The 26921-nt window shown below is 53.8% G+C and overlaps 1 protein-coding gene across 3 annotated transcripts in view; it reads right to left on the bottom strand.

Annotated features, from left to right (window-relative positions):
- Nucleotides 1–528: 528 nt before the first annotated feature.
- TASOR2 (transcription activation suppressor family member 2) overlaps nucleotides 529–26921 on the bottom strand; it is a 45791-nt gene continuing 19398 nt past the window's right edge. For 2 of the 3 annotated variants that reach the window (XM_032986733.2, XM_032986731.2), the window contains exons 11-24: nucleotides 25835–25938; nucleotides 22821–22893; nucleotides 22634–22708; nucleotides 18136–18945; nucleotides 16930–17127; nucleotides 13198–14122; nucleotides 11571–12105; nucleotides 6682–10197; nucleotides 5710–5835; nucleotides 5008–5161; nucleotides 4327–4432; nucleotides 2074–2258; nucleotides 1543–1657; nucleotides 529–1229 (exon numbers count right to left, since the gene is read on the bottom strand). In XM_032986733.2, the coding sequence (XP_032842624.2) occupies nucleotides 1226–1229; nucleotides 1543–1657; nucleotides 2074–2258; nucleotides 4327–4432; nucleotides 5008–5161; nucleotides 5710–5835; nucleotides 6682–10197; nucleotides 11571–12105; nucleotides 13198–14122; nucleotides 16930–17127; nucleotides 18136–18945; nucleotides 22634–22708; nucleotides 22821–22893; nucleotides 25835–25938 (6926 nt within the window). In that variant the 3' untranslated portion in view covers nucleotides 529–1225. The remainder of the gene's footprint in view (nucleotides 1230–1542; nucleotides 1658–2073; nucleotides 2259–4326; nucleotides 4433–5007; nucleotides 5162–5709; nucleotides 5836–6681; nucleotides 10198–11570; nucleotides 12106–13197; nucleotides 14123–16929; nucleotides 17128–18135; nucleotides 18946–22633; nucleotides 22709–22820; nucleotides 22894–25834; nucleotides 25939–26921) is intronic. The other variant, XM_032986732.2, reaches the window with a different exon arrangement.

The following is a 26921-nucleotide window of genomic DNA, read 5'->3' as shown; positions in this document are numbered from 1 at the left end:
GTTTTTTTTTGTTTTTTTTTTTTTTTTCCAACTCCAGCCCCTTCTCCTTTCCCCGCCCTCCCTGGGGGTAGGGGGCTTTCGCCACTTCCCCGCCGCCACTTCCAGGAACCCCCTTTCTGTTTTTAAGCCGGTGGGGAATGTTCTCCCTCACCTTGTGCTTCCTCTCTCGAGCCGCTTCGGCGGCTTCGAACCGAGAGGGGCACGTGGAAAGACCCGCTCCTTCCCCTCGGGGCTTCCACAACCTGGGTATTCTGGCTCCCGCGAGGACGCAGCGGGCTGAGCCTGCAGCCCCGAGTCTCCCTTTGAGTCAAACAGTCTTGCTCATTCTTTTTCCTTCCTGCGTGGCCCTTCGAAGTTGGGGTTAAGGCGGCGAACCAAAGCTGATTTCTGAGCTCTGGGAAATCAGAAGGCTGAGGGGCGAGACAGGGGCAGGGGGAAACCCCTCCCCGGGGAGCAGCGCTGGGGGAAACTTAGGTTTTATTACTCAAACTCTATACACAAAAAAAAAAAAAAAAATCATCCTGTACATAATGTTCTTGCATTCTTTTATTAAAAAAAAAAAAAAAGAGGACAACCCCGTCCTCCACATCAATAGACAGGGTATCTTACAAAGGTTTTCAACGCGGCGTTTTCTTCAGGGAGCGTGTTTGTCGTCGGAGCTGCCATAAATAAGAGCTGCTTTATTTATTATTTTTTTATTTTTTGTTTTTATTTTTTTTTTGTGTGTGTGTTTTGTTTTGTTCCTGCATCCCTGTCGTCTGGCTGTTTGCAGGACTTCCACGTGCTGGGGTGCACTCGGGGCCCAGCCGTGAACCGGTACCAAGAGGCCACAGGGGCGAGTTGAAATGCGGTGGCGGAGCCGCCGGCCACCAGCGCGTTACACCCGCCCCGGCGGCTTGCGTACAGCCAGGGGGAAAATTAATTTATTATTGTGGCTTCCTAGCACTCCTTCAAGTAAACGGCTTTTTAGTTTCCTATTTCTTCCAACATTAGCTGCACGAATCACTTGAAAACACTCCAATAATTTAAAACTGTGTAATGTTAAAATAACCTCTGTCCTATATGCAACTTGATGGCGGGGAGTAAATCCCCCCGGGGGGGATTTCCGTTGGCCATCTTTAAATAATTTCTATATACAGAACCGGAGCCAACCTCTGGGTGCACACCCAGCTCCTGGGTGCAGCACCCAGCGGGGTGCCCGGGGAGGAGCCGCGGCTTCGCTTCGTCACCTGCAACAGAGACGTGGCACAGGTTAGCCCTCCGCTCCCCTCCTCTTCCTCGCTCCGGGCTCCTCCTCGCTGAGCTTTCCCAAGGGACGTGTCCTCGTGTTTCTCGTTGCCGCCGAGGCCCAGCACGGCTTTTTCCCCCGCTTACGGCTTCAGGAATCAGCCCTGAGCATTCAGCAAAGCCGGAGCAGATCCCGGGCACACGACACCTGGGGAAGTTCCCCGGCTCTCCTGCAACCCAGGAGCTGCTCCCGGCTTTTTTATTTTTTTTTTGGGGGGGGGGTGGGGAGGGAGAAGAGATCAATTCCAAACTCACCAATAGCTTCTGCTAAAGGGGGCGGCCGCTTTCTGCACCGTCCTGAGGAAAGTCTCGACGTCGGTCACAAGGATTCCTCTGCTTTCCAGGGCCTCCCTGCCGACACTGGGTTTTTCTGCAAAAGGAAGGAACGGCACCGTAATTCAACCGAGGTTGTTCTAAAACCCACAGGGAACACCCCCCCCCCCCCCCCCCCCCAAATCCCACTGCGCTTATTCCCTTTCGCAAATGGGAGCAGATGAAAAAGCGCCGCTTTGCAAACAGCCTCAGCCCAGCAAGGCCAGAATTAAGAGCGTGACCTAAAGGCTCGAAAAACTGCCCGAATTTAGCAAAGCCCTCCAAAAAAAAAAAAAAAAAATCCGTTCATTTTGCTTCTCCCTGCACTGACCCGTAACGAATCAGCTCGCACTCGACCCACACCTCAGCTAAGTGATTCGAGGAAAAACCGCGTGTTTCTGGTTGCTCCTCTGCCACCTCCCAGCTGATTCGAGAGGGGGTTGAGGGCACCGGCACGGGGCAGCGGGTCCTCACCTGTGAGATACACGGCGAACCTGGCGTGGACGTGCTGAACCTGCAGGTTCAACAAGCACTTGACGTACTCGGATTTGGGGGACGACCCGGCGTCGCAGGCGTGGTAGTGCAGCACCTCGAGGAGGTCGGCTCCTTGGCACGACCGGAGGATCAAATGCTTCTTGTGGGCGTTAGCGTCCGCCCTGCTGGGAGAGGGGCGAGGTGAAGCGGCGAGGGGCTTCACCCCCTTCTCCCCTCCCTGTGTGGTTCCTCCAGCCTCGTGGTGGAGGGGGGGGGGTTTTGCTTTTACGCTCGCTCCCCTGCACGAAATGGGGATGGAGGGAGCAAGCGGCGGCGCCGCAGCAGGAAAACCAACTAAGCCCTTTGCTCCAGGCAGCTCCGGACTGGGCGTGCTGGTTTTGGCTGGGGGAGAGTTAATTTTCTTCACAGCAGCTACTGTGGGGCTGTGTTCGGGGTTTGTGCTGGAAACAGTGTTGATAATTCAGGGATGTTTTTGTGACTGCTGATCAGCGCTTGCACAGAGCCGAGGCCTTTCCAGCTCCTCACCCCACCCCACCAGCGAGGGGCTGGGGGTGCACGAGGAGCTGGGGGGCGGGGGGGACACAGCCAGGAGAGCTGCCCCCAAGTGCCCCCAGGGACATCCCAGACCGTAAGGTGTCCTGCTCAGCACAGGGAGCTGGGGGAAGGAGGAGGAGGAAGGGGGGGACGTTGGGAGTGATGGCTTTTATCTGCCCAAGTCACCGTTCCAGGGACAGAGCCCGGCTGGCCCGGGGATGGCTGAGCCCCTGCCTGCCCACAGGACGGGGGGAATCAATCCTTTGTTTTGCTTTGCTTGTGTGCAGCTTTTGCTTTGCCTATTAAATTGTCTTTATCTCAACCCAGGAGTTTTCCCACTTTTACCCTTCTGATTCTCTCCCCCATCCCCCTGCGGGGGAGCGAGCGAGCGGCTGCGTGGGGCTCAATTACCAGCTGGGGTTAAACCACGACCCCTGGGGGCTCACAATCCCCCCCCCCCCACCACCAGTGGAGTCAAGAGATGCTACGGAGCGGAGGGAAAACACTCGCTTCCACAGCAGCATCCGCTGCTGAGACTGCGGCCTCATCTCACACACCACGATGAAATACCTGACCCCAAGCGGCGACACCTCACCGCTCCAGGACCGAAAACCAGGACGGTTACTTTGTGCTGTCACCGTAAAGGCTGAGCGTGGTGAGGAGCTGAGGGTTCTCCCCATTTGTTGGAGCGTTTTTTGCTCAGACAGAATCGACCAGTTTCCTCTTTGTTCGCAGGTCGTTACTAGAAAGCCGGCCTTTCTGGCCCGTAATCCGGCACTAACAAAGGCAGCCTGCCCGATAAAAACCTCCCTCGCTGAGTCCCAAATGATAAAAGGGCATTTCAGGGGACAGTATTTGCCCTCTTCCTTCTCTTTTTCAAATTGCATCATTTAAATATACGTCGCAAATAATGTAAAGGAAGCGGCAAACAGCAACAGGGGAAGTTCTGCTTTTCCAACCAGGGGTTGGTTTTACCCCCTCGCCACGACACCCCGGTTCCTCTCTGCATTACAAACCCTGAGCTCCCCCAAACCCCACACGTGATGAGACAGAAAAAAAAAAAAAAAAAAAAAGAGATGACAGGGCAGGCAGAAGCCCGGGAAGGCACCCTGAGCTAACGGGGGGTGGGGATGTGCAGGGGCTGGGGTGAGCTGGTGGGAAGGGAGCTCAGTTTGCAGAGGCAGCTTTCGGAGCGTGCAGCTCCTCAAATTAAATTGGTGCTTTTCCTCAAGCCCCCGGCAGGCTGTAAGGCTCACAGAGGGCATCTCTGCCAAAGAGAAGGGGGAACTGCCTTATGGAGATCCAGCGGGGTGCAAGAAGCAGCTGCCAGAGCTCTGCCTCATCGAAATCACGTGCAAGGCACAACGTTTCAGGCCATCTGATCCTCCCCAGGTCCTACGTCCTGCTGCTCCACTTCATATAGGTATTAAAAAAAATAAAATAAATACCGCAATTTGCTTGCTAACGCTCAAATGCTGAGCTCCAGCAATTCCAGACTTGAGGCACACGGTCTCTCGCTGATAAGGCAAGTTCGTATTTAAACAAAAAACTTCAAATTCATCTTGTCAGATGCCAACACCCGACCAGAGGCACCTAAGTCGTGCGCTGACTGGCGGTGCGTTGCACGGCGGTGGGGACGTCCTTGCCGCGGTGCCGGGGACAGCAGGGACGGGGGAGCTGCCACCGCGGAGCCGTTACCTGCTGTCTGCTCTGAGCTTCTTGCTCTCCTTGTAGTGAAGGAGCCACTTCCACCTCCCGCTTCTGTTCAGCTTCTCCAGCACCTTCACCACCTCCTTCAGTTGGCCTGGGGAGACAGCGAGAGCCCGAGCGTCACCGAGGGCAGAGGGGTGCCTGGGGGGTCTCTGGCCCAGGGCTTTGTCTAGGTGAGGTGTGAATATCTCCGAGGATGGAGCTTCACAACCCGGGTTGTGAAACCGGAATCCTGGCCTAGCCTTCGGGCACGCTGAGAATTTTTTCCCCTCTAATATCTAAAAGGTGAAATGCAACTCGTCCCCGTCACTTCTTGTCCCATCGCTGGGCACCTCCAGCAGGCAGGTGGCTCAGTTTTCTCCGCCCCTTCTCATTAGGGAGCTGAAGAGAGCAACAAGGTCTCCCCGCTTTGCCCTCCCTCCTCCAGGCTGAACGTCCCTGTACAACCCCTGCTCCAGCTCCTGACCATCCCGGCGGCCCTCGCTGCACTTCGAAGGTTTTGGGAGCCTTGACCCGGACCCACGCTCCAGATGGGGTCTGAGGCATCAAATCGAGGGGAAGAATCATCTCTCCCTACAGCGGGAGCGGAGGACAGCGCCGGCAAGTTTTTGGGAGGCGTCAGCAAACCAGGGGATGAGGCCGGGAGCGAGAGGCCGCAGCGAGACTCACCCGGCGTCACCGTGTCCAACACCTCGTCGTCCGACACCACGAAGCCGCCGGTATGAAACAGCTCCTGGTACGTGTGACCTGTCAGATCTTCGGGGCTGTCCACGCCGGCGAACGCCACGTTCGGGGAGTGCTTTAGCTTCAGCAAGCACGGGACCTGCTCGAGGCAGACACGGTTTTGCACACACGGTGGTTTTTTTCGACAGCATTTGCCCCTCTCTGCAGCTCACGGCTCGCTCCCGGGAGACCCGGGGAGCCCTCCCCGTCCCCCTGGCTGCAATCGCCCCAACCCTCCCGTCTCCACCGACCAACCTCAAAGCCGTGAGCGGCGATACGGGGAGCTGCAGGCAGCTCAGTTCGGTGCATTATTCACCGGAGCCCGCAAGCCAAAGCCCAGATGAACCGCTCGGTTACACAAGATCAACCCAGCCTGAGCTCCTCTGAGCTGGGCTACTCCAAGCGACACTATTCAGGGCTTAAAAACGGAGACAGAAGAAAAGCAGAACTGACAGGCTTTGTGGTTTTGAGCTATTTAGCAGCTCTTCGTGAAGCACTGTTCTTTCAGTGAACGGTGCATCCGCAGAGACCGACGATTAAATCTGCAGCTATATGTAGTGTAAAATTTAAAAAAAGCTTTCAAACTGATCCTGATATTAAAAAACAGTGCTGGCAGATAAAAAAAAAAAGGACCGACTCGGGCCTTACGCTGTGGATGTGCGAGGAAATGTCCTCGTTCCTGATGACGACGAGCAGCCTGTCAGCGTCCAGGCGTTTCGCTTTGCAGAAGCTCAGAGGCTCCATCTCCACGTGGCCGTCTTTCTTCAGCAAGGACTGAAACAGAAATCACGTCAGGAGGTTTGGTAGGGAGAATACCTTCGCAACAGCCGTGCCGTGCTCCCGGCACACGCGTGCCCGGGGACGAGGAGAGAGGAACAACGACCCCACCCAGGCCCCCCCCAGGGTCCCCCTGTCTAAGGCACCGCGCGGCCCAGGTCGGGGCTCCAGGCAGCAGTGGAGGAAGAAGCCGTTTTTACCTTTGTTGGCAAAAAACCTGGTAGGAAAACCACCTCGAGCGTCTCACCGTCCCATGCAGCCGGCCTCTTTGCTATTTTGGAGCAGCAAATCCTCCCACGCAATCACCCTCCCCGAGTTTCCAACCCCTCAGTGAGATCCTGAGCAAAAGCCACCTTGGAGGGGTTGAGTTTGGGCTGCTCCTGCAGGAACCCTGACCTCTTTTGGCCCGAGGGATGTTCAAGCGATGGGACGGCCTCGAGTTGCGCCCGGGGAGGTTTAGATTGGATAGTAAGAAAAACTGATTCATCGAAAGGGTTGTCAAGCGCTGGAATGGGCTGCCCAGGGAAGTGGTGGAGACACCATCCCTTTTGGTATTTAAAAGACGTGTAGACGTGGCACTTGGGGACACGGTTTAGTGGCGGGCTTGGCAGTGTTGGGTTAATGGTTGGGCTCGATGACCTTAAAGGTCTTTTTCAATGTAAATGGTTCTGGGATTCTAATTTCTGGTGGTAGGAGACATGGCAGAGGCGGCTCCCGGCTTAAGGGAACCAAACACCATCCATGTCAGGTTGAGCAAGCTTGCCCCGTGCTTGCTCCTGCTGCCCTCAGCTCCTCACCCCAGGACCACCCGTCCCCGTCCAGGACGGCAGGACTGGCTCTTACCTTCACCCTTGCAAAGAAAGGGTCGTCGCCCGTCTCCACCAGGTAGAACATGTCGGCGCGGCCGCAGGCCTCCCGGGCCACGCTGCGCAGGTGGAAACGCAGCGCCCGGCGCAGGTCCTCGATCATGTCCTCGAAGGCGGCCACCTGCCCGGGGAGAGACGGGCACGTCCGCTCCCCCGCCGCCTCGAGCGACCCTCCGCCCTCGCCCCCCGCCTCGGCCCTGCTCAGCATCACCCTGTTCAACTCGGCGTACTCGTCGAGGATGACGGCGATGTCCCCCCGCAAGTCCTTCAGCTTATGGTCGTATCTGAGCTTGCCGAGGTGGAAAGGAGCCGCGCGGCCCCGACTTGGGGTTCGGGCTCTGCTCCCCTCGTTGCAGAGGGTGTCCTGCCACGGGTTACGCGGGTCCCCGTGCCGGCCGCTTCGCCGGTGCCAGCCGAGCCCGCTCGGCCGCGTGGCTGAGGGCAGGATCGTCACCTGCAAAGGGCTCCTGCTCTGCGGGGAGAGCGGGGCAGGAGCTTCTCGCCCAAGCAATGTCTCAGACATCACCTGGGTAGAAAAGTCTTGTGGAAAGATGCTTTCGGAGGTAGAAAAGGGTGGTTTCCCACTCCTTAGGATTTGTTTCAGTTTATAATGGAAACGCAGACACTCCATGTCCAAAGTGTGTTGGGTGATTTCCTCAAAACCCCTCCAAGTCCCCATCAGCGACTTTAACAAATGAGACTGCCCGGTGCAGCGGCTGAGCCTCTTTGAAGGTTGAAAACTTCCCATCTGCTCCTGGCACTTTTTGGTGACTACAAAGTTCCGGTAGTCCTTGGCAATCCCCTGGCTGTCCCTAATATTGACATATGGTGGAACGTGCCCGCTGCTGGTTTCCCCCGGGCCGATCGGCCAGCCGTGCTCAGCCCGTGAGCAGCCCCAGTCCTCGCTGCACCCCTCCACGTGCACCCAGCTGGAGGACGAGGAGGAGGAGCAATTAGTCCTTGAGCCTGCAGCACCCCTGGATCTCGTGCTGTTGGAACCCCTGCCTCTAAGCAGGGACCGGGAAGTCCTCCCAAAATATTCCTGGTCTGAGTCGCTGGAGAAAGTCTCAAACAGATCTTCAGAGGTTAAGCCCACGCGTCTGCCTGGGCTGGGGAGCTTTGCCCTTGGGAGTATATCTGAGATAGCCTCAGTGTCACTAAGCTCCAGACTTTCTCCAGAGAGCCCCCTGTGCGCGTGTAACGGCAATGTTGGGAAGGGAAGAGTGGGGATTTCTTCCTCTCCCCGCTCCGTGCTGGCACGGTGCGGATCAGCCAAGGTGTTGGATCCCTCAGCCTCACCCTGCTCGCACCCAGACTGGGGCTCACGCAGCGGCACGAGCGACTCCCCTGCTGAAAAAGATGCAGGACTGGCGAGAGGGCTGCTGCCGCTTCCTCCTTCTGAATCCTCGGGCAGGATGGATTCCTTCTCGTAGCTCCCTTCCGCGGCTGCTGCTCGGGCCCCGGGGCTGGCACGCCCGGAGCAGGTACGTGGGGGCAGTTGTCCCAGGCAGCAGGACCTCGGGGCACCCTCCGGAGCCAGACTGGGGCCGGGGGAGCACACCTCAGGGTGCACACCCAGGACCGAGTCTGGCTCGGCGCTGTGCAGACCTGCCCCGTGGTTGTGAGGAGGGGGAGGCGGCACCGATCTCGGGTTACCTGGCACGAGCACGTCCACGGGGGAGCTCTCCGCTGGCTCCACATGACACGGACCCGTGTCTTTTTCCAGCTCTTCTGCACGCCTGGGATTTAAGGAGCCGTCTGGGCTCTCGGCCGCCACGCTCGCCTCTGCAGCACCTACTTGTTCGCGGGGCTTCCCGTGTTGGCACGGAACTGGCTCCTGCTCGCTTTGCTCTAACAAGCAGAGGCGGGGTCCTGCGTCTCCGTCCCAGGGGAGCCGGGGAGAAGCAGGAGCTGAGCCTCCGTGGGCAGGTGGGGACAGGCAGTTTGGGGATCTTTGCTGCTGTCTGAGGTGCTCCTTCAGGGCAGACATCCCCTCTCTCACTGAGGAGGAGGGCTCTGATTCCAGGAGGTGGAGAAGAGAGGTCTGGGGCTCCGGCGGGGCGTCAGTCACCGTCGCTGTGTTTGTTTTCTCGCTCCTGGGGGACTCCTCTGCGCCGAGGCACGCAGCGTCGCTCTCCCCAGCTGCAGAGTCACCTGCTAAGGCTGTAGAGTCGAAGGTGAAGCCCCGGCGGCCTGAGGATTCACCCAGCACATCTGGGCGGTTGGCAGAAGGGCTGCCACGCTGTTCTTCTACCAAAACCTCGTTGGCTCCTTGGTTCGATTCGCCAGAGCTCAGCGAAGCGAGCTGAGCGCAAACGGAGCCTCCACACCTTTGGGAAAGGCAGCTGCTCTCTCCCAAGTCGCTCCACGATGGAGACTGGATGCTTGCCACGGCCTCCCGCTCCTCTGGAGCAGCCCCAGGGTCTGTTGCGACATCGAGAGCCGCGAGACAGGCGGAGCTGGAGTCAGGGGACAAGGTCAGTGACAGTCCCTGGCTGTGTGGTGACTCGAGGCCGGCTGTGCCGCCGGCTTTGCTCCCAGCAGGCTCCCACCTTTCTGCAGAGGGCGCACGATCCTTGTCTTTCAGCTCCAAGCCGTCCCCAAACGTCTCTCCAGCAGGTCCCAAGCCGTCCCTAACGCTGTCTGGCTGTGCCTCACAGGCAAAGCTCGGGTCAGATGGCAAGGGCAGCAGCAACTCGCTGCCACGGGGTGACCCCACATCGGCTGGACTGGCTCCGCGTGGCAAACCAACAGGGCTTGTCTCCGTGCCTGAGGTGGCTGGAGCCTCCCAGGGCTCTTGCAGTCTGCCCAGGCTTGGTGCCATCTCACCAGGAAGCCCTTGAGGGCCAGTCCCGGTCCCACCTGGCAGCACTGGTGTTGATCTGCCCGGGCAGGAGGATGCTAAGGCAGTGGGGCTGGGCACAGGGCCCTCCACAGGAACGCCGAAGTCCTTTGCACACGCTGAATTTACTCGCTTCTGCTCGCTGTGTTCATGCTCCACGTTGGCATCAACGCTTTCAGACAACTCTAAATCAACAGGCCCCAGGGCTGCGCTTTCGTATTCAGCGTCCTCTTTCTCTTTTTTGCCCTCTTCCTCCTCTTTTTCTGGATGCCCAAAGGGATCTTGCGATTCCCTGCCTTCCCCACTGGCTCCGTCGGCCTTTGCCCTTTTGGGACTCGTTTCTAAAGGCATCGAATCACCGGCCCAGCTGATGTCCTTGACTTCTGTCCAGTGCCCAGCACTTCCCACGCTCTCCCCATCCTCGGGAGGGCCGGGGCCACCCCCTGATCCTGCTGCCCACTCACTCTCCTCCTCCTCCTCCTCTTCATGTCCACACAGCTCACTCGGTGCAGCACTCCAAGGAGCTGGACTGGAACGTGGGGCTTGGCTGCATGGATTTTCCCTGCCCAGGGCAGCTGGGGGCTTGCTGAGCTCATTGGAAGGGCTGGGGACGATCGTAGCGTCCGGCAGTCCCTCCCTGGCTGGCTCCTCCTGAAACAACACAATTCAGAGGTTAATCTTCAAGGGAGGCAAATGCAGGAGCCGAGACGCCCGTGCAGGACAACATGGATGTTTTAAATGCTCAAACTTAGTGAGTACAACCACTCCAACAGCATCTGAGGATGTTAGTTTTCAGTTTGTCTCTAAAATAAGTCCAGGCTGAATCTTTACCCCACGTGCAGCTGGCAAGCAGAGTCCCACAGACAGCCAGAGAAAGGGTTTGAAACTTTCTACCTTCTTTACACCACAAAATGGCTTAAAAGTAGGCCAGACTGTGCAGGGGCCATCAGCTGGTGCCCAGGGGTAACTGTGTAAGCAGCATCCTCTTATCTCTACTGAGTTTATCTCTCCAGGCAAGCTATATGAACACCGTGGACAGTGATCCCACGTTTCCTCCTAAAACACTTCTGCCTGCTCCGCAGCACTAAATCCAGGTGGCAAAAAAACAACTCTGGAATATTTTTTCCCTTTGCGTAAAACAACTGCAGCCCCATGGAAGCTGCCTGTTTGTTCAGAGCGGAAGTTTTAAAGGAATTATTTTAGCTTGAGAATTCAGGCTTGAAAAATGTCAGCAGAAACCCATGTTTTATATTTACCCAAGTATCTCTGCTCCTGACAATCTGCAGAGCATAGAAACTGTAAAAATTAATTTAAAAACCCCTACTCGGAATGGAATATTAACTAACTTCACCAGAAGGGCGAGGGAAATGTTGCAAAACACTTGCACTGCCATCTCTGCGGGGGAAATCTCTCCAAGCCAGCAAACCTCAGCTCTCCCAAACGGAGATGTGTCCCCCGACACGTCTGGGCTGCTGCGACCAGGGGCAGGCAAACGCCGCTGCCCACAGGAGACAGGCAGGCTTTTGAGTCCTGCTCTGGGGTGTTTGTGGTTCCTTCTCCTCCCTCGGTTAAGCGCAGGTCTGAGACCTCATCGGAGCTTACACAGTTTGCAGTTGAAACCAGGAACAGACGCCGAGCTCGGGGCTTTTAATTGCTCTAGTTCTTTGGGATTCCTCACCCTTGGAGAACATGCATGTCGAGACCCTGCTCCCTTGGATAGGGATAGATACAGCTCATGACAGAGCCCAGGGATGCCAGCTCAGTCCAAGAGGATACCCAAACCCTGACCGAGGCCTGAAAGCTTATTTTTTATGGTGACTCTGAGCACATCTGCGTGGCAGTCACTTGGGGCAACTAAATGCTGGGGGTCATTTCTCTGTCCTGCTTTGGGGACCCCCGCTACCTGGCTCTAAAAGACCCCACAAGCACATCTGCTCCGCTCCTCTCAGAAGATCCTACTCCTATAGGAGTAAAATGCATTGTGTGCCCCCTAGACTCCTATCACCCAAACCCCAAGCTCTTACCACAGTGATGGCTGAGGCATCACACACACGCTCCTCAGGAACGACCGCCAGCTGCCTGTCTTTCACAGCCAGGTTCTCATCAGCATGTTCAGCACGGGAAAAGCTCTCGGGACAGCTTGTGGAGGAAGGCTCCTCCTCCCCACAGGACAGCTCCCCCAAAGAAGACGATACCGTACTATCGACAACACCAGGATTCCCATTAGCATCAGTCGGAGAGTCTGCAGGGCTCTCCGCCGGGTGGAAACGTTCCTGGTAATGTGTGCTGCGATCCAGAGAGCTGCTGGGTGTCTGGTCAGGGTCTAAGTGAGAGTCTGCAGGGCACGTCTCCAGCCCATAACAGTCCTCACCGTCATCACTCAGCTCAAGAAAGTCCCCTGTGCTGTTTATTGAGACGTACTTCTCGGGGTTGCTGTGCTCCACCACCTTCCTCGTGCTGCTCAGGAGTTTGCCGGGTTTGCTGTAGAAGAGAGCCACCCACATATGAAGTATCAGCTTCATCTCTTCCACGTCGTCGGGCAGATCAGGGTCCCAGGGCCTGGATGGGAAAGCAAATACAGCCTGAAACGTCGTCATCCTCCCTCCAACTGGCTAGCACAAGGTAACTCAACTCCTGGTTCCTCACGGTGCTAAGCCTCAGTGCAGGAGGGCTGTAAATGCCCACATACAGACATAAATCACTTGATGTGATTTCCAGTTTGTTGAAAAAAAACAAAGAGAAACTCATAGCTGCAAAGGAGGACTTCTGTTCATGGCTCTAGGAACCCATTCTAGCTGCAGAGCCGTGGGAATCACAGGATGGTTTGGGTTGGAAGGGACCTTAAAGATCAACTAGTTCCAAACCCCCTGCCCCGGCCATGGACCCCTTCCCCCAGACCAGGGGGCTCCCAGCCCCGTCCAACCTGGCCTTGAACCCTTCCAGGGAGGGGGCAGCCACAGCTGCTCTGGGCACCCTGGGCCAGCGTCTCACCCTCCACACCCGGAACAATTTTTGCCTTACATCTCATCTAAATCTGCCCTCTGCCAGTTTAAAACCATCACCCCTCGTCCCATCCCCACCCCCTGATCCAGAGTCCCCCCCCCCCCTCCTGCCCCCCCTTTAAGCCCTGGGAGGCCGCTCGAAGGGCTCCCCGGAGCCTTCTCTTCTCCAGGCTGAACCCCCCAACTCTCTCAGCCCGGCCCCCCAGGGGAGCTGCTCCAGCCCCCCCAGCATCTTCGTGGCCTCCTCTGGCCCCGCTCGAGCAGCTCCGTGTCCTTCTGCTGTTGGGGGCCCCCGAGCTGGCCCCAGCACTGCAGGGGGGTCTCCCCAGAGCGGAGCAGAGGGGGAGAATCCCCCCCCTGGCCCTGCTTCCCCCCCTGCTCTGGCTGCAGCCCAGGGCACGGGTGGGTTCTGGGCTGCGAGCGCACGGTGCTGGCTCACGCCCAATTACCCACCAGTATCCCCAAGTCCTTCTTCGCAGGGAAGACACACCAGCTGTAACACAGCAAAACTGGGTGTGTGAGCATGGGGGAAAATGGCAATTATCGTGGAAAGCAAAGCAAAAAAAGAGCAAAGAAAGTCCCTTCCAAAAGCACTCCAGACATCCAGCAAGAGATGTCTCCTGCAGACGGCCCTTCCAGACCGACTTACCCGTGCAGGGCGCGGATGACGGTTTTCTCCAGGGCATCGTTGGTGTACCTGCTGTCCAAACTGAAGAGGTACTCTGCCTCCCAGTGACACGTCACCTTCACGGACTTGCCGCAAATGTTCACTGTGTGGGACCTGCCGGAGTCCTCCTTCGGCCTGGGGGAGAGCAGGCTGCTCCTGCGCCTCATCGCCACGGCCTGGGAGGGCGGCTGTGGGTGGGTGCTGTCCTGCTGGTGGCGGAAAGGCAGGACTTTCCCAACCAGGGGTCCTGCTCGGGCGTTCCTGGTACCGTTTCTGGAGGGTGCTGGGCCAGGGTAGGGGGAACCTCTGGGATACACGTGTTTCTTCGAGTGCTCGGGCATCTGCGAGGCGTAGGAGTGCTCGGCGGAGATGAAGGCGTGCTTGTTTACCTCAGCAGCTTCTTGAGTCTCTCTTGGAGGCAATGCATTGGGTTTTGCAGGGCTGGGGCTCACACTGTTCTTGCCAAAAATCCCAGGACTTTTCTCCCTGGGAATAAAGGCCAAGTCATTTAAGCCTATTTTTTCATCAGGAGGAAGCTTTTGGTTCGGTGACGCTTTGCTAGGAGAGGTGGCTCCCTTTGCAGGCTTGTCCATCCTGTGGTATTTGTGGTCGGAAGCAAGACGCAAGGATTTGTGCTTGCGATGACTCTGCTGGTCCTTCGCGGCGGCGCCGGCGGGGTTGCAGGGCACAGCGATCATCCCGCTGTCCCTGGGGATAAATGAAGGAATACAAGAACCCAGAGCCAGATCAGCCAGCAAGTTCAAGGCGTGGGACTCGTTGTTGTTCCCCTTCAGATCGAAACCAAGATCAGCAAGCCCACCCGGGTAAGTCTCGCTCATTTGGCTATCCACTCCGTGGCACTGGGAAGAAATTCCACTCGGGAGGGCAGAGCACGGCTCCTTCCACTCTGTGTGAGAAAAACAAAGTCAGAGAATAAACAAAGGCCACACAGCTGTACCTCGAGAAGGGGTTCAAAAGCAGGCTTTCAGTTTGGCAGTGTCTCTCTCTCCAACGTGGAATTTGCACACTTAAAAAACAAACAAACAAAAAAAAAACCACAAACAACCTCTCCATGGTCATGCAAGCCATGGCTACTACAAAACAATCCAGAATTGGGAAACTAAGCGACGTCAGGAAGGGGGTTTCAGATATAAAAGGCACCAGATCCAGAGTGAACACAATTTCCCTTGGCCCCCGTGCACGGAGCAGTTTGGCCACTTAAATACAACCTGAGGTATTTTAGGCGTTTCCTTAATCTTTTTTATTTTGCTTTAACTTTTCTTCTAGTTTGAGTATTTGCAATCTCCACAGATAAACCCTGTGCCATGCTTTCAATAATCCAGTGTTACAAAACCCCCCAAGCCTCTAAAACAGAGAAAAAATACCTGTGCCCTCACACTTCCCACTGCCCACCCCCTCAAGAGCATAACCTGCCCTTGAGCTGTAACTCAGAGCACATACAGAAACCTGAGGGCTCCCAAAGGCAGCCAGAGCACAGCAAATATGTGTTTATTCAGCTTTCACCGTTAAAAATGCCCCTCACCATGGCTCAAGGCCCATGTTCATAAGAACAGTATGAAGTCATTAAACAAAGCTAATGCCTTCTACTAAAAACCAGCACAAAAATCTCTCTTCAAGTAAAACCTTATTAAATCACATCTGTGCTAAAGTCCTACGTGTTACGTTTAATTTCCTTGAGAACTGCATAGTAAGACATCTAAATTAAGTATTTCTTGCTGCTAAACACTCTTGTTTTGCAGTTTTGTCAGACCCTGGCATTCAGCAGGACCCATCTGACACCCTGCCTGTGCGAGAGCACTGGCCCGATCTGCTCCAGGAACCCCGTGTGACAAGGGGTGGTGCTCGATACCCACAAACCGATGAAAAGTGCCACGTTTCAGGAACACGTGGCAATAAAAGATCAAGAAGAACGGATCCACCAAGCCGAGGTGGCTAAACCAGTCTCCAAAGCCTCACACTTCCCTCAGGAAGGGGGAAAAGAAAGACCAGAGACAGGACATCAAAGCACATCAAAGCGCAAGTGTGAGGAAACACGACGAATTCACAGAAAATGACTCTCCCGTTCCATCATTTATTTTGGCACTGTAATACTGGTTCTCAGTTTAACAGCAGACTCCTGGTCAGCACCTGCAAATGCGACGCTCAGGGGCTGTCCATGCTGCCTCTTAAATATGCTGCGACAATTTGACTCTTTTTAAAACGACCGCATTTACAATTTAATGGGCTAAAAATCTAGGCAGACGCTGGCTACGAGCAGAGGTTATAAACCTCTGTCCATCAGCTCCCGTAATGCAGTTTCAGAGCTCAGCAGTTAAAAATCAGGCTTTTTAAACCGTCCGAGCAAGGAATGTAAACTGAAGGCTCAGGAAAGGACTCAGAAGTGACCCCGTGTGGTTTGTACATCCTGTAACGGTGGTTTCTTCACGGTCGCCTTCGTGTTTTACGCTACTAAGCATAACTGGGTGCCTGCAGGCTGTGGGGCAGCAGCACTCAGACCCCAACCCAGACCCTCAGCACTAAATGTTGTGAGGCCCTTTGGCTGCTGGTTGCGTGTCCTGGGTTGAGTGAGTGGTGGAGTTTTTTGGTGGCAGGGGAGGGGGCTATCGGGGCGGCCCCCTGTGAGAAGCTTCTCGAAGCTCCCCCAGCTCCACGTCAGCTCCACTTCTGTTTGGAAACTGAGCCCATCAGCTGCGCCTCTGCGATAATGTATTTAAGAAGGGACGTGGTGACGAGCAGGGGGACTGGTGAGGAGGAGTTGCTGCAGCTGAGTGAACACCAAGGTCAGTGGAGGAACGGAGGAAGAAAGGAGGGGGGAGGTGTGCCGGAGCAGAGACCCCCCTGTATCCTGTGGGGAGACGGCAGGGCGGCCCCCCCCGCCACCCATGGAGATCTACGGTGGAGCAGACATTGATTTATGGCCTGTGGCTTCCGCCTGGTTAATCAAGGTTCTGTGCCCGAAGAAGGCCGGGGTCTCATGGGAAAAGGCAGCCCCGCTGCTGTAATTCAGTGCTGGGAGGATTGCAGCATGCGGGGGTGTCCCACGCCGGAGCAGCTCGGGAAGAGCTGCAGCCGTGGGAGGGAATACAGTCGGAGGAAGTTAGTGACCCATGACGGAGCAGTGTGGGGAACGCTGCGGCCCATGGGAGGAATTCATGTCAGAGAAAGTTTGTGGAGGACTGTCTGCTGTGAGAGGGGGACCACGATGGAGCAGGGGGAACAAGTTCCAGACACTCCCCTCACCGAAGATAAGGGAAGTGGCAGCACTGACTGCACCCCCCATTCCCTGCCCCTGCCCCACTGGGGGAGGAGGTAGAGATATCGGGAGCAGAGCTGAGCCCGGGAAGAAGGGAGGGGTGGGGGGAAGGTGTTCTCAAGATGTGGCAATGCTTCTCACTGTCCTACTCTGTTATGTGTTGTTAGTGTCTGTAATAAATGTATGTTCTTTTTTTTCTTCCCCTAACGAGTCTGCCTTTTGCTCGTGATCACAAAGGGGGATTTTTCCCCATCCCAGTCCTATCTCGAACCCCAAACCTGGCTCTCTGTCCCTTCTTATTGCTGGAGGAGAAGGGAGAGAGAGCTGCTGCATTGTGGTTGGCTGCCAACCAGGCCCAAACCACGACATTGTGATCTAACTGTGGTGTTTGATGGCTCGGCTTTTAAAGGAAAGATTTCCAGAGGGAACAGCACTCTTACCGCTTTCTGGTTGCTTTTTGGCTTTTTTTTCTGCTTGCTTCGTGATGGTCTCAGCAACAGGAACCGTTTTCACGTCTGGGTTCTTCAGTATCTTTGGTCTCTTTGTTTCTAAGCTAGGATCATTGGGAGCTGAGGTTTCCTTTTGAGCACGTTCAGAGTGTGTTTTGTGCACAAATTCTGCTGACAGGACCTCTGCACCTGGGCCAAGGAAAAAGGAGGGCATTTCTTTCGGTTGGAGACATATTCAGATTCAAAAGGAGTAATTGCAAAACATCCAGTTGAGGAATGTGGAAGGACTGCTTCAGAAGTGATTGGCAGCAGCAGAGTACTCTTCAATGACTTGATTCATGCATCTGATCTTACAAATGGGTTTGTTACTGATGCAAGTGATCAGTAAGCAGTTATTAAAAATTAAGCATCACTTCTTAAGCTGCTTTCCTGACCTAGAATAGGTGTTCTCTGGGGATAAGTCACTCTTAATTCCTGCCTGGCACACTCGTACCCTTGAGGGTACTTCCTTATCTCCCAAGAAGCACCCAAGAACCTCTCCCAGTTCCATCAGCAGCATCACCAAGGTCGAGATTCATCTCAACCCACTTGGGAGTGTCTCAACAAATCAGGTGGAGGCTCAGGCTGGCTCAAAGGGACAGGCTTAGCCTATCCTCAGCCTTCAGAGGACAATCTGTGCCATCGAGACACCCCGCATGCGTGGCTCAGGCCAGGTACCAGCTGTCGGCAGAGTAAGCTGGGCACGGTCAATCTCCTGCTTCTTGTTTCCTCAAGGCTACAGAGAGAAAATTGACTCTCGGGGAGCCACAATGGGACCAGGCAGTTATCTAGGCAATCTGCAATGACCACGGCTCCTTGACTGACCCAGACAGTCCGTGGACAAGGGATGCAATAACCATGACCTCTCCGATTTCCCTGTGCACAGTCACCCGTTAAGCAAAGGGAAGCAACGGCATGGTCCGCTGCACCAGGTTTCAGGCACCTTCACTGAAATCCCCCGTCATAGCCCTTCCCAGGTTGAACAAGACACTGTGGAGACATCACCACAGACCTATTCGGGTGCTCTCAAGAGGCGTCTGCTTGCTCTGGGCACCTGGGTGGGTGCCAAGGGGACACAGCTCCCAGCAAACCCTGAGTTTCCCAGCCGGATACCCCGGAGAAGCAGGAGAAAGTCAGCCCCATTTATATAGCACTTACCTCTTTTCCTTCTGTGTGGAAACTTCAAATTGGCTAATTTAAGCATGGGCTCGTTGGAATTGGCCGTGAGGCCTGGCTTTTTAGAAAAAGAGAAAGAGATGCTGATTTTCTTCTTCTTGGTTGCTTTCCTGTTCCTGCCGCTGTCCCCCATAGGATGCATTTGCATCTTGAGGGGTGACCATTTCTTCCTGGTGCTGGTCACAACAGCTTGGTTGGATTTCCTCCTGCTCTGCTGCACCCACAGCTTGCTGGCTGAGCTGACATCTTTTGTGGGCCCGTCATCACTCTGGTCCAGCCCCACCTTGGGCTTTGGGTTTTCACTTCTGACTTTCATTTTCGTTGCTGTGTTGGGAGGAACAGGGTCCGGTGGGGCAGCTGAAGGGAAGTCCACTTTACAATCAGCCTCTGAACCGCAGCGAAGAGACTGAACAGCACCAGTTAAACAACCTAAGGCAGCTGACATTTCCAGAGTATAGCTGCTGGGATCGGAGAGATAATGCTGCAGCTGGGAGAAGGACTGCTCTGAGTATTTTTTGAAGGGATTAGTACATTCATCCTCAGTTGGCGAGAGGAGAGAAGAAAGGGGAACTTCGTTGTTTTGGCCAGAGGTGGGCTGTGTGTTTTGATCAAGTTTTGCATATTCCTGGAAGTGCTGTTTGATACGTATGCTGGTACTGACTGCGTCCTCCCGGGAAGAACTGGCGGCTCTCTGTAAGGCATAGCGGAGTCCAGGCAAAACTGAGGTTGTTTTTAATGAGATGTCACTATCGTCACCATCTTCCCTTTCATCTTTTGGATTGTGATTTTCAACTGTGAAAGGAAAATAACAGAATTTTACTCGTATTAAAAAAGGATTAAATTCCCCAAATCACCTCACATTACATGCGAAGGGAACATGAAAGCTATGAAAGACTCAGAAGCCAACCTACAAAAAGCTAGCCTCAGGGGCGGTGTCCCGGTTTGATGGATGCTTGTAACTGCTGAAGGTAAAAAAGAATGGCACATGGGAGTCAAAAGTGGATTAAACTAAGATTAAAGACCGCTCATTTATCAGCTAGCCCCATTCCGTGGGAAATTACACGGTGAGATCGCACACATCATGGTCTAAGTCCCTTCAGTCCAGCAATTCTCCCTAAATCCAACATTTAGGACAGTCAGAGCTCTGAAAATACATGGGTTTTGGTTTGGTTGCCTTTAAATCTATTTAGGGTGTTTTGACTACCACCATTTTCAGATCACTTGGGTTGTTTATGTCCCTGTGGAGAGGCAACTTCCAGCAGCTCCCTCTCTACCTGCTGCCAGCGTGGGTGGACGCGCTTCACGTGAAGACACCACATCAGCGCTCTGGAGTGGGATGGGGTACACGGACTTTCTCGGGCAGATCTGGGGGCCGTATAAATAAACAACAGGAACCCTTGGGCGATTTTCTAAAGCTGGAGGACTGACCCTACCGAAAACAGTTGATGCTCCTGTTCTCAGCAGAACCGACACACTGCCCTGTACACTGTGTGGTATCGTCTAGCCTTGGGTTTAGCTCCACGTAGGAATCAACGAGCCCCACGGATTGAGGGTGTCCACCCTTGCAACGCATCACCGTGGAAGTGGGCTCTGCTTGGCATAGCAGCATCTGGAAACGCCCGGAGAGCTGATGTGGAATGCAGAGCTTGTCAGCTGAGCTCCCCTTTCGCACGAGCCAGGCTTAGCCGGCTTTCATCTGCTGCAACCTAGCAGCCCGATGTCGGTGCTTCGCACCCACAGGCTTGGCCCATCTGCGTGCCGTGATCCAACCCCGAGGTTTCTTTTGGCTGCAGGGCCAGGCAGACAACCCCAGCGCCCTTCCCCGTCACCTCTCTTCCCAGCAAGGCAAAGGCGTTTCTCTTCCTCTCCCAGATGTCTGATTTTCTTTGCCTATTGGCCCCTGGCAGTGCTGGTCCCTTGTTACCGGCGAGCCCAGGCGTCCCTGAGAGCCGGCTCCCAGCTGCCGGCCTCCGCCGCTGGCTCAGGAACGCTGCGGCACGTCTGCACAGCGGGCTTGTTACGCCTGCCTTACATTCCTCCCGACGGCTGTCTGGACAGGAAGGCACCAGATTCAGAGGCCACTTGTTTCGAAACGGGAAACATTATTCACGCTTTGAGTCTGAGCTGTGCGACTTCGACCGTGTCCCTCCTTCACCTTCCTTTTCTCTTTGCACCTCCCCTGCACCTCTGCCGTCTTCAGCCACCACCCTTTTTCAACCCCAAACTCCTGCATAGCTCTGCTTATCTTCATAGAAAGAAGAAGCCTTAAAGGAAAAAAGGGTTTATAATCCCAGTGAGAAGAGGTCTCGGACTCAGGGGACAGTCTGGGCCAGATGGAGTAACACTGCTCGCGTAGGCAGAACGGGACAGCACGTGCCGGAGCCCTGCTGGCACCAGAGGGAAAACATCTGGAAGCCGTCAGCATTCAGATCGCGACACGCAACAACGTCGAGCGTTTACTCAATGTTATCCTCCTCCCCTGCCTCTTTGCTTTGCCGCCAGCTGCTCTCTGGCTGCGCAGGCTTCGCCTCCTCTTCAGCATCAACACCCGCCACAGACAACGTCTGCTGCAGCCCCAAACCTTCCTACCGACCATCTTGCACCTTCTTCACTTGGGGATGCTCCTTACGCCTGGTGCCCTCTCCTGTCTTCACCACCTTCTTCCACGATAACCCTTTTCAACACAAATACCTCCTTGCCCCATTCTCCTCTCCCCCAGCACACAGTGCTCGCAGTCAGCCTTTCAGGAATAGATCCCCCTGCTCTGGAGGGTATTTTCTGCCCATTGTGGGGCTGGTTAACAAGATCTCAATGTCTGGGTGGTCAGTTCCCACCTCCAGTCTGCTCTCCAGGCACTCTTTCCCTTCACCTCACCCAACTTCAGGCCCTTGCTTCAGGTGTCGCAGCAGCGACATGATCCCAGGTTTGACCTGGCACTTGGGACCTTCAGTCTGCCTCAAGAGGAGCCTGTCTCTCTCCTACACCTAGGAGAGAAACTAGAGAAGTTGCCACGCTAAGACAGCCACCAGCAGCACGTCCTTAACGTTAGGTCGACTGAATTCACACCCACACTGCCAGGTTACCACCACGTCTTCACCCGACTTACAAACCCACTTCGTATGCAGATCCTGAAGGAAAAAAATTTATAGCTGGAGGTTAAACACCAAAAAAGACAAAGCAATCCATGCTTGGATGTGCCGGTGGGTCCTGTCGGCTCTTCTGCTGATTTATGTTCCGGGGAGGGAAGAGGGGTACGTCCTGTGCAGCGCCGTTGGCAATGCCAGCCATCACTCACACAGGGGCGGACTGAAATACCAGCGTGTGCTGGCATAAACAGTCTCTTGGCTTATCCCTAGGATGACTCAACAAAAAGCAAGCCAGAAGTTACGCAGAGCAAAAGGCCCCAGTTTATCTCCTGCTTGGGGACCTGCAAGGCTAGAAGTATTACTGGTGGAGTGGATGCAGAGAGAGGTGCGCGGGTGAAGCTGTCCAGGGGAAACAGAGAAGTAACTTTATGTCTGCAAGAGGAAGTTGTAGTGGGAATATTTCCACATAATGCGGCAAAAAGCCAAGAGATACAGAGAAAATTTGAGGCAAACGCAACAGAGGTCGAAGGTCATCCTTCTTTTAAGATCTGCAGGTTCAAATTGTGCAATGTACTTTCTCTTCTTTAGTGCCTCTGTGTTTGCTCTGCATGAAAAGCGGCACGTTTTGGGGCTGCAAACAGCCTGAATTCACCTCCCAGGTCCCAGAGCCGTCACTCACCTCGGTGGCAGCAAAGCACCAACACCACCTCCCTGCCTCCCTCCCTCACCCATCACACACCCTGACCAGTCGTCACCGCTCCACTATTAGGATTTACAGATCCTGCAGCAGAGAAGTCACAGAATATGGCTGAGCCTTCAAACCCTTTAGGTAGCAATGCCCCTTCCCACCTTTCCTCTCCCTCCCCACGCCAGCAGTGACCTTTCACAGAGCCCATTTCACTTGTTACCTCAGAAAACAATTCACTTATTTTTTAGGGCAGGCTTTTTTTCCTGCTGGTTTAGCAAATCACATCAGCTCCAGGCAGGGTCCAGCAAGTCCCATGTGTCATTTCATCCCCCTGAACATCCTCCAGCACAACTTTTAGGATGTAAGCCAGGCTCTGCAGGAGTCAGACTCCCATGTGCTCACATAAGACAGTTCAGGGAGTGAATGCTGCTGAAAACTGACTGAGAGGGAGAGAAGTAATTACCTGTCACTCCCATCAACTTCTTGCAAAGGGGTAAGGATGTGCAGGGAATGGGCGAGGCAGGGAACCTGGTTTAGATCAGCTAGGGAGTGGGGGCTCCTCTTTTAACACCCTTTGCACTAAAGCTGTAGGTGGTTCTGAGCAGAGAAATCAGCTCTTCAAGAGAAGCGTGTCCGTGAGGGCCTTCTGGTGAGGATCCCACACCCAAAACACTGTGTCTGAAGCCAGCAAAGGGAAACTCCCTACCTCTCAGGCACACCGAGCGGGATGAGGTGAACAGAAACAGGGCCAGGAGGCTGACAGGCTCCCTGGGGTCAAATTCTATGAAAGAAAGCAACAAGTTTTGTTTAGACTGAGGGTGCCCACCCTCCATCTCTAAAACAGGGCAGGATGTTTAAGCACAGATATTGGTTTCTGCATAGCCACGTCTTACCATCATCTCGTGCCAAGGCAGAAGACGTGAGGAGGATAAGGACTCCTTGGTCTTGTAAATATTTGATGATTGCCTATAATAAACACAAACAGAGTTAGAGCAGCCACTCCTTTTCCTCCTTAGCACACTTTATATCACTCAGCACAACTGTCAACAAGCCCTGAATTTGTGAATGTGTGCCAACACTACCAGCTCATTCCCCATTGAGGAGGACACTGTTTCATGCCACTTGGGTCAACTGGGGCCTGTAACCAAAAGAATCCCATTTATGTTGTTATTCAGCTCTCAAATTCCTCTCATCTGTCCCTTAAAAAATAAATACGCTTAGCCAAACTAGCTGTAATTAATGAATAAGGTTAACAATTTTAGTCCCTTCAGTTCAAAAGCTCCTGGGCATCTCAGCCAGGAAATGCTTTCCGCAGCCCAAGGGGAAGGTTTTCTCAGCAGGAAAAGCAAAGCTGGACACAAGCATCCGACAAAACACAACCAACCGTTCCAGCCACAAGCCCGACTGAAGTTCAGGCCATGCAGCTTGCTTACTAGCAGCATCAGTATCAATGAATACGTGAAAAAAAAATTTGCTGAGTCTAAGAGACGTCTGCAGCTCTGTCTCAGAGCGGGATGACCGCATGTCTAAAAAGATATGTACACTTATTGAGGCTTTCCTTGTGTCTGGGTGTTGCTTGATGACTCATCGCAGAGCTTGGCTTGGACTGCCTTTCCCTCCATGGGGACACCCATTTGGATTTCTTCCTTCCACGCAGACACATTTTTTCAGGAAGCTTACAGGAACTGGATAACCTTGGGGCTTCTAATCCTCTGTGAAACGTCACTGATCCCATTCAGCACATTCAGACATAACAGAGGGTTGGACTAATGCCCACAGCCTCATTTCTCCAGGACAGCAGAACTTTGGAAATGCTGAACAATTTCAGTGTAATATTCACTATTCAGAACAGTAGCTCTGTGCTTTGGTTGTCTCAAGCCAGAGGAGCAGAAGGGGTAAGAGCCAGCATCTCTGCTGCCTAAATCCAGCTCAAGGAAATAGCTGTGGTTTCTCATGGACGGGATCATTTTCAGGCAGGTGAGGAGGGAAGTCAAGCCATAAGGCAGGAGCCACCTGACAAAGAGCTGAGAGGCATCAGTCAGCACCCAGAGGTGTACAGCTGGCCTCAGGCACCCCCACCTAGCCTCAGCCACCCTTTCCTTTTCACTTGGGCCCCACACAAGATGGGTACCTGGCCCGTGCACCACTAAAAGGGAAAGGAGACAGAGGGCATTTTTCTTTTGCACCTTTGGGAGCTGCTGCCGAAGCGGATTCACCCACGGGCCATCCAACAGCACACTAAGGGGAAGAAGCACACCTAAAAGGGGCTGTGACCGCTTCCTTGCTGAAATAAGGGAGGTATATTAATCCAGTTTGACAGGGGCTGGGGAAGCTCTAGGGAAACGATGCTCCTGATGGCTTCCAGTAACAAACCATTCGTGGCCACAACTCCACCACCTCATCTTTGCCGACCCTTCTAGTGAGCCCAGCTCTGCTGGGCTTGGTGGGATGCATGTTATAACCCTCAGTGGCTGCAAACACGGTGTAATGCACCCGAACAAGTGGTTGTCATGGATCCCAGCATCTGGACTCTGCAAAGTATTGATTAAAATATCTTTTATTGGCGAGAACAGGAGAAGAAAAAAGGGACAGCGTAGATAAGCTTACGTCCCTTCAGATATCCCTGGCCACGGCAGGGGTGTTGGAGCTGGACGACATTTAAGGTTCCTTCCAACCCAAACCGTTCTGTGATTCTATGATTCTGTGCTGGGAACCTCAAGATGAGCTGCAGCAGGGACAGGTCTGTGCCCCAACCAGAGGTCCAACTGATGCTGCACAGTTCCAGGTTCCCTGCATGTGAAGGGACATGAGGATTGCCTTTTCTATCCCCTTTTTTTACTTCTCATGTTGTTACCAATCAGAGATAGTTTCATCAATACTTTAGGGAGTCTGAGTGCTTTTCTTACAGGGATCCACAACAAACACTCGCTCTGGTACGTTACACGTGGGGAAGCTGCACATCAGTGGGCAGTTCCTCGGCAGTGCTGCACAGCAACAGAACTTCCAGGCAGCTCGTGGGCTGCTGCCAACTTATAGTGAGGAGAGGACGTGCCCAGCCAGCTGTGAGTTCTCAACTGTGAATTTACAACCCTGATTATACAGGAACCATCAAATGTGAGACAACCCCCAGCAGCAGCAAAACCAAACCCAACCCAACCACAAATCCCAGCAGAGACCCAGGTGCTGCGCTCCACAGGGGTGAGGTTTATCCCTTGGAGTCACAAGGAGATGTGACAATCACACTGGGAAAAGGCCCCAGCGTGCTGGAAAAAAAGCCTTATCAGATAATAGATTGCAAGGGAAATTCCCCACTTAAAAAAAAAAAAAAGGATAAATCTCAACACCTTCGGAGCTCCCACAAGCCCATGATGTTTCAGCAGCGTAACAGTGAGTATCTAGCCGAGTGGGGGATATTTTTGAGCCATGAGGGAGAAAGGCAGGCACGTGATAGCTTATCTTCTAGTCTTTGGCTTAGTAATTATCATTTTGGCATTAGGGAACTTTGCTTCTGATTTCTTACTACGCAAGATCCCCCTGCAGTTCTTGTCCACCATGCTGTTTGCAATACAAGGGGGAAAATCATTAATAAAGACAATAAAAGAATCTCATCTGGCATAAACATAGCCAACGAAGAGGTTTGCCTGGTATAATGCCTTCTGCTCAGCAGAGCATGCTTACCCTAGAGATCACTTCCCAGCTCATAGTGGGCAGTCTTCAGTTAACAGTTTGTATACGGAAAAACTAAACTATGTTTGAGAATAACAAAGCAGGAAAATAATACTTAAAGCAGGGAAATTCATTCCATTTTGCATTAGTTCAGAATCTGTGAATAATGTTACCAAAAGTTTCAAGAGATCATTTAAAAGGCCACTTTCCTCCCAGAACGACAATGTTTTACAATACTTACCAAGTCTTTTTCCTTTAGATTTTCTACTAACTGATCCATTTTATATTGATCCTTATTTGATATTTCTACTTCATACAGGCTGAAGTAAACACCCTGAAAGCAGACTGCAGACAAGAGAGAGAGAATTTGATGTTGGAATAGTGCCTCCTGCATGAACTCCAAACAAGTGCTCCTGAGTCTGGAAGACAGGTGCGCAATCGGAGCAAGCTCTGTGATTTTAAAAAAAGCTTATCAAGATTTCCCAAGCTGGTATATGCATTCGTATCGCAGTGAGTTTCCTCTTCAACTCATGGTTCACAGGAGGTGTTTCCTATCTTATCTCTGCAGCTAGCAAAAACAATTTAATCAATGATGTGTGCTTAAATGGACAGGGAAATACCTAATTCAACATGCCATATTCTCCCCGGCTATGGAGCTTCCTTATTCCACACTCTGATCCCCAAAAGGAGTTTAACAAGGGCAAGATCTCGGACCCACCTTACCTCTCTGAATTTCACAGCAAAGTTCTTCTGTTTGAGTATTTCCTCTCTTTCACCAGCTGATCTTAAGCCTGTGGCTCCACGGTACCTTTATCGAGTGTTGCTGTGGCCTCACCCCCCACCTTCTCCTGCCTCCTCCCCTGCCCTGGCACTATCCTGTGTCCATCTGCACCGTAAGGTGAATGCTAACCTCCAAAACAGGCTGGCTGTCAGCCGGCCCGATCAGTGCCCTGACCTGGCTCAGCAGAGCTGATACACAGATGGGAGGCAACACGGCAGCAGCCCCCACTTATTTTGGTGCAAGATGACATGGAAATGCACCTGGAGCTTCTGCAAATCACATCCAGAGCTCTCCACGTGCAAGGATCCGTGTCAGTAACTGCGTGTCCACTGCAGTGCACTGCTATCGGGAGCTCAACCCCTTGGGGCTGAGAGCTGCCAGGCTCGTCAAAACTCCAACCCCAAAACCAATCAGCAGTATGAACCCCAAAGTGTAATTAACCACAGGTTGCACCACGTTTGGCACCTTGCAGGATGGGAGCCCAGGTCTCAAAACAGGGTCTCCCACCCTGTTCTGTCCCAGGAATGGCCCGATGAAAGGGCTGCTT

The sequence above is a fragment of the Tyto alba genome, unplaced genomic scaffold, assembly GCF_018691265.1.
Source record: "Tyto alba isolate M040663 unplaced genomic scaffold, T.alba_DEE_v4.0 Super-Scaffold_2, whole genome shotgun sequence".
NCBI lineage: Eukaryota > Metazoa > Chordata > Aves > Strigiformes > Tytonidae > Tyto > Tyto alba.
This window is presented reverse-complemented; position numbering and strand designations above follow the sequence as displayed.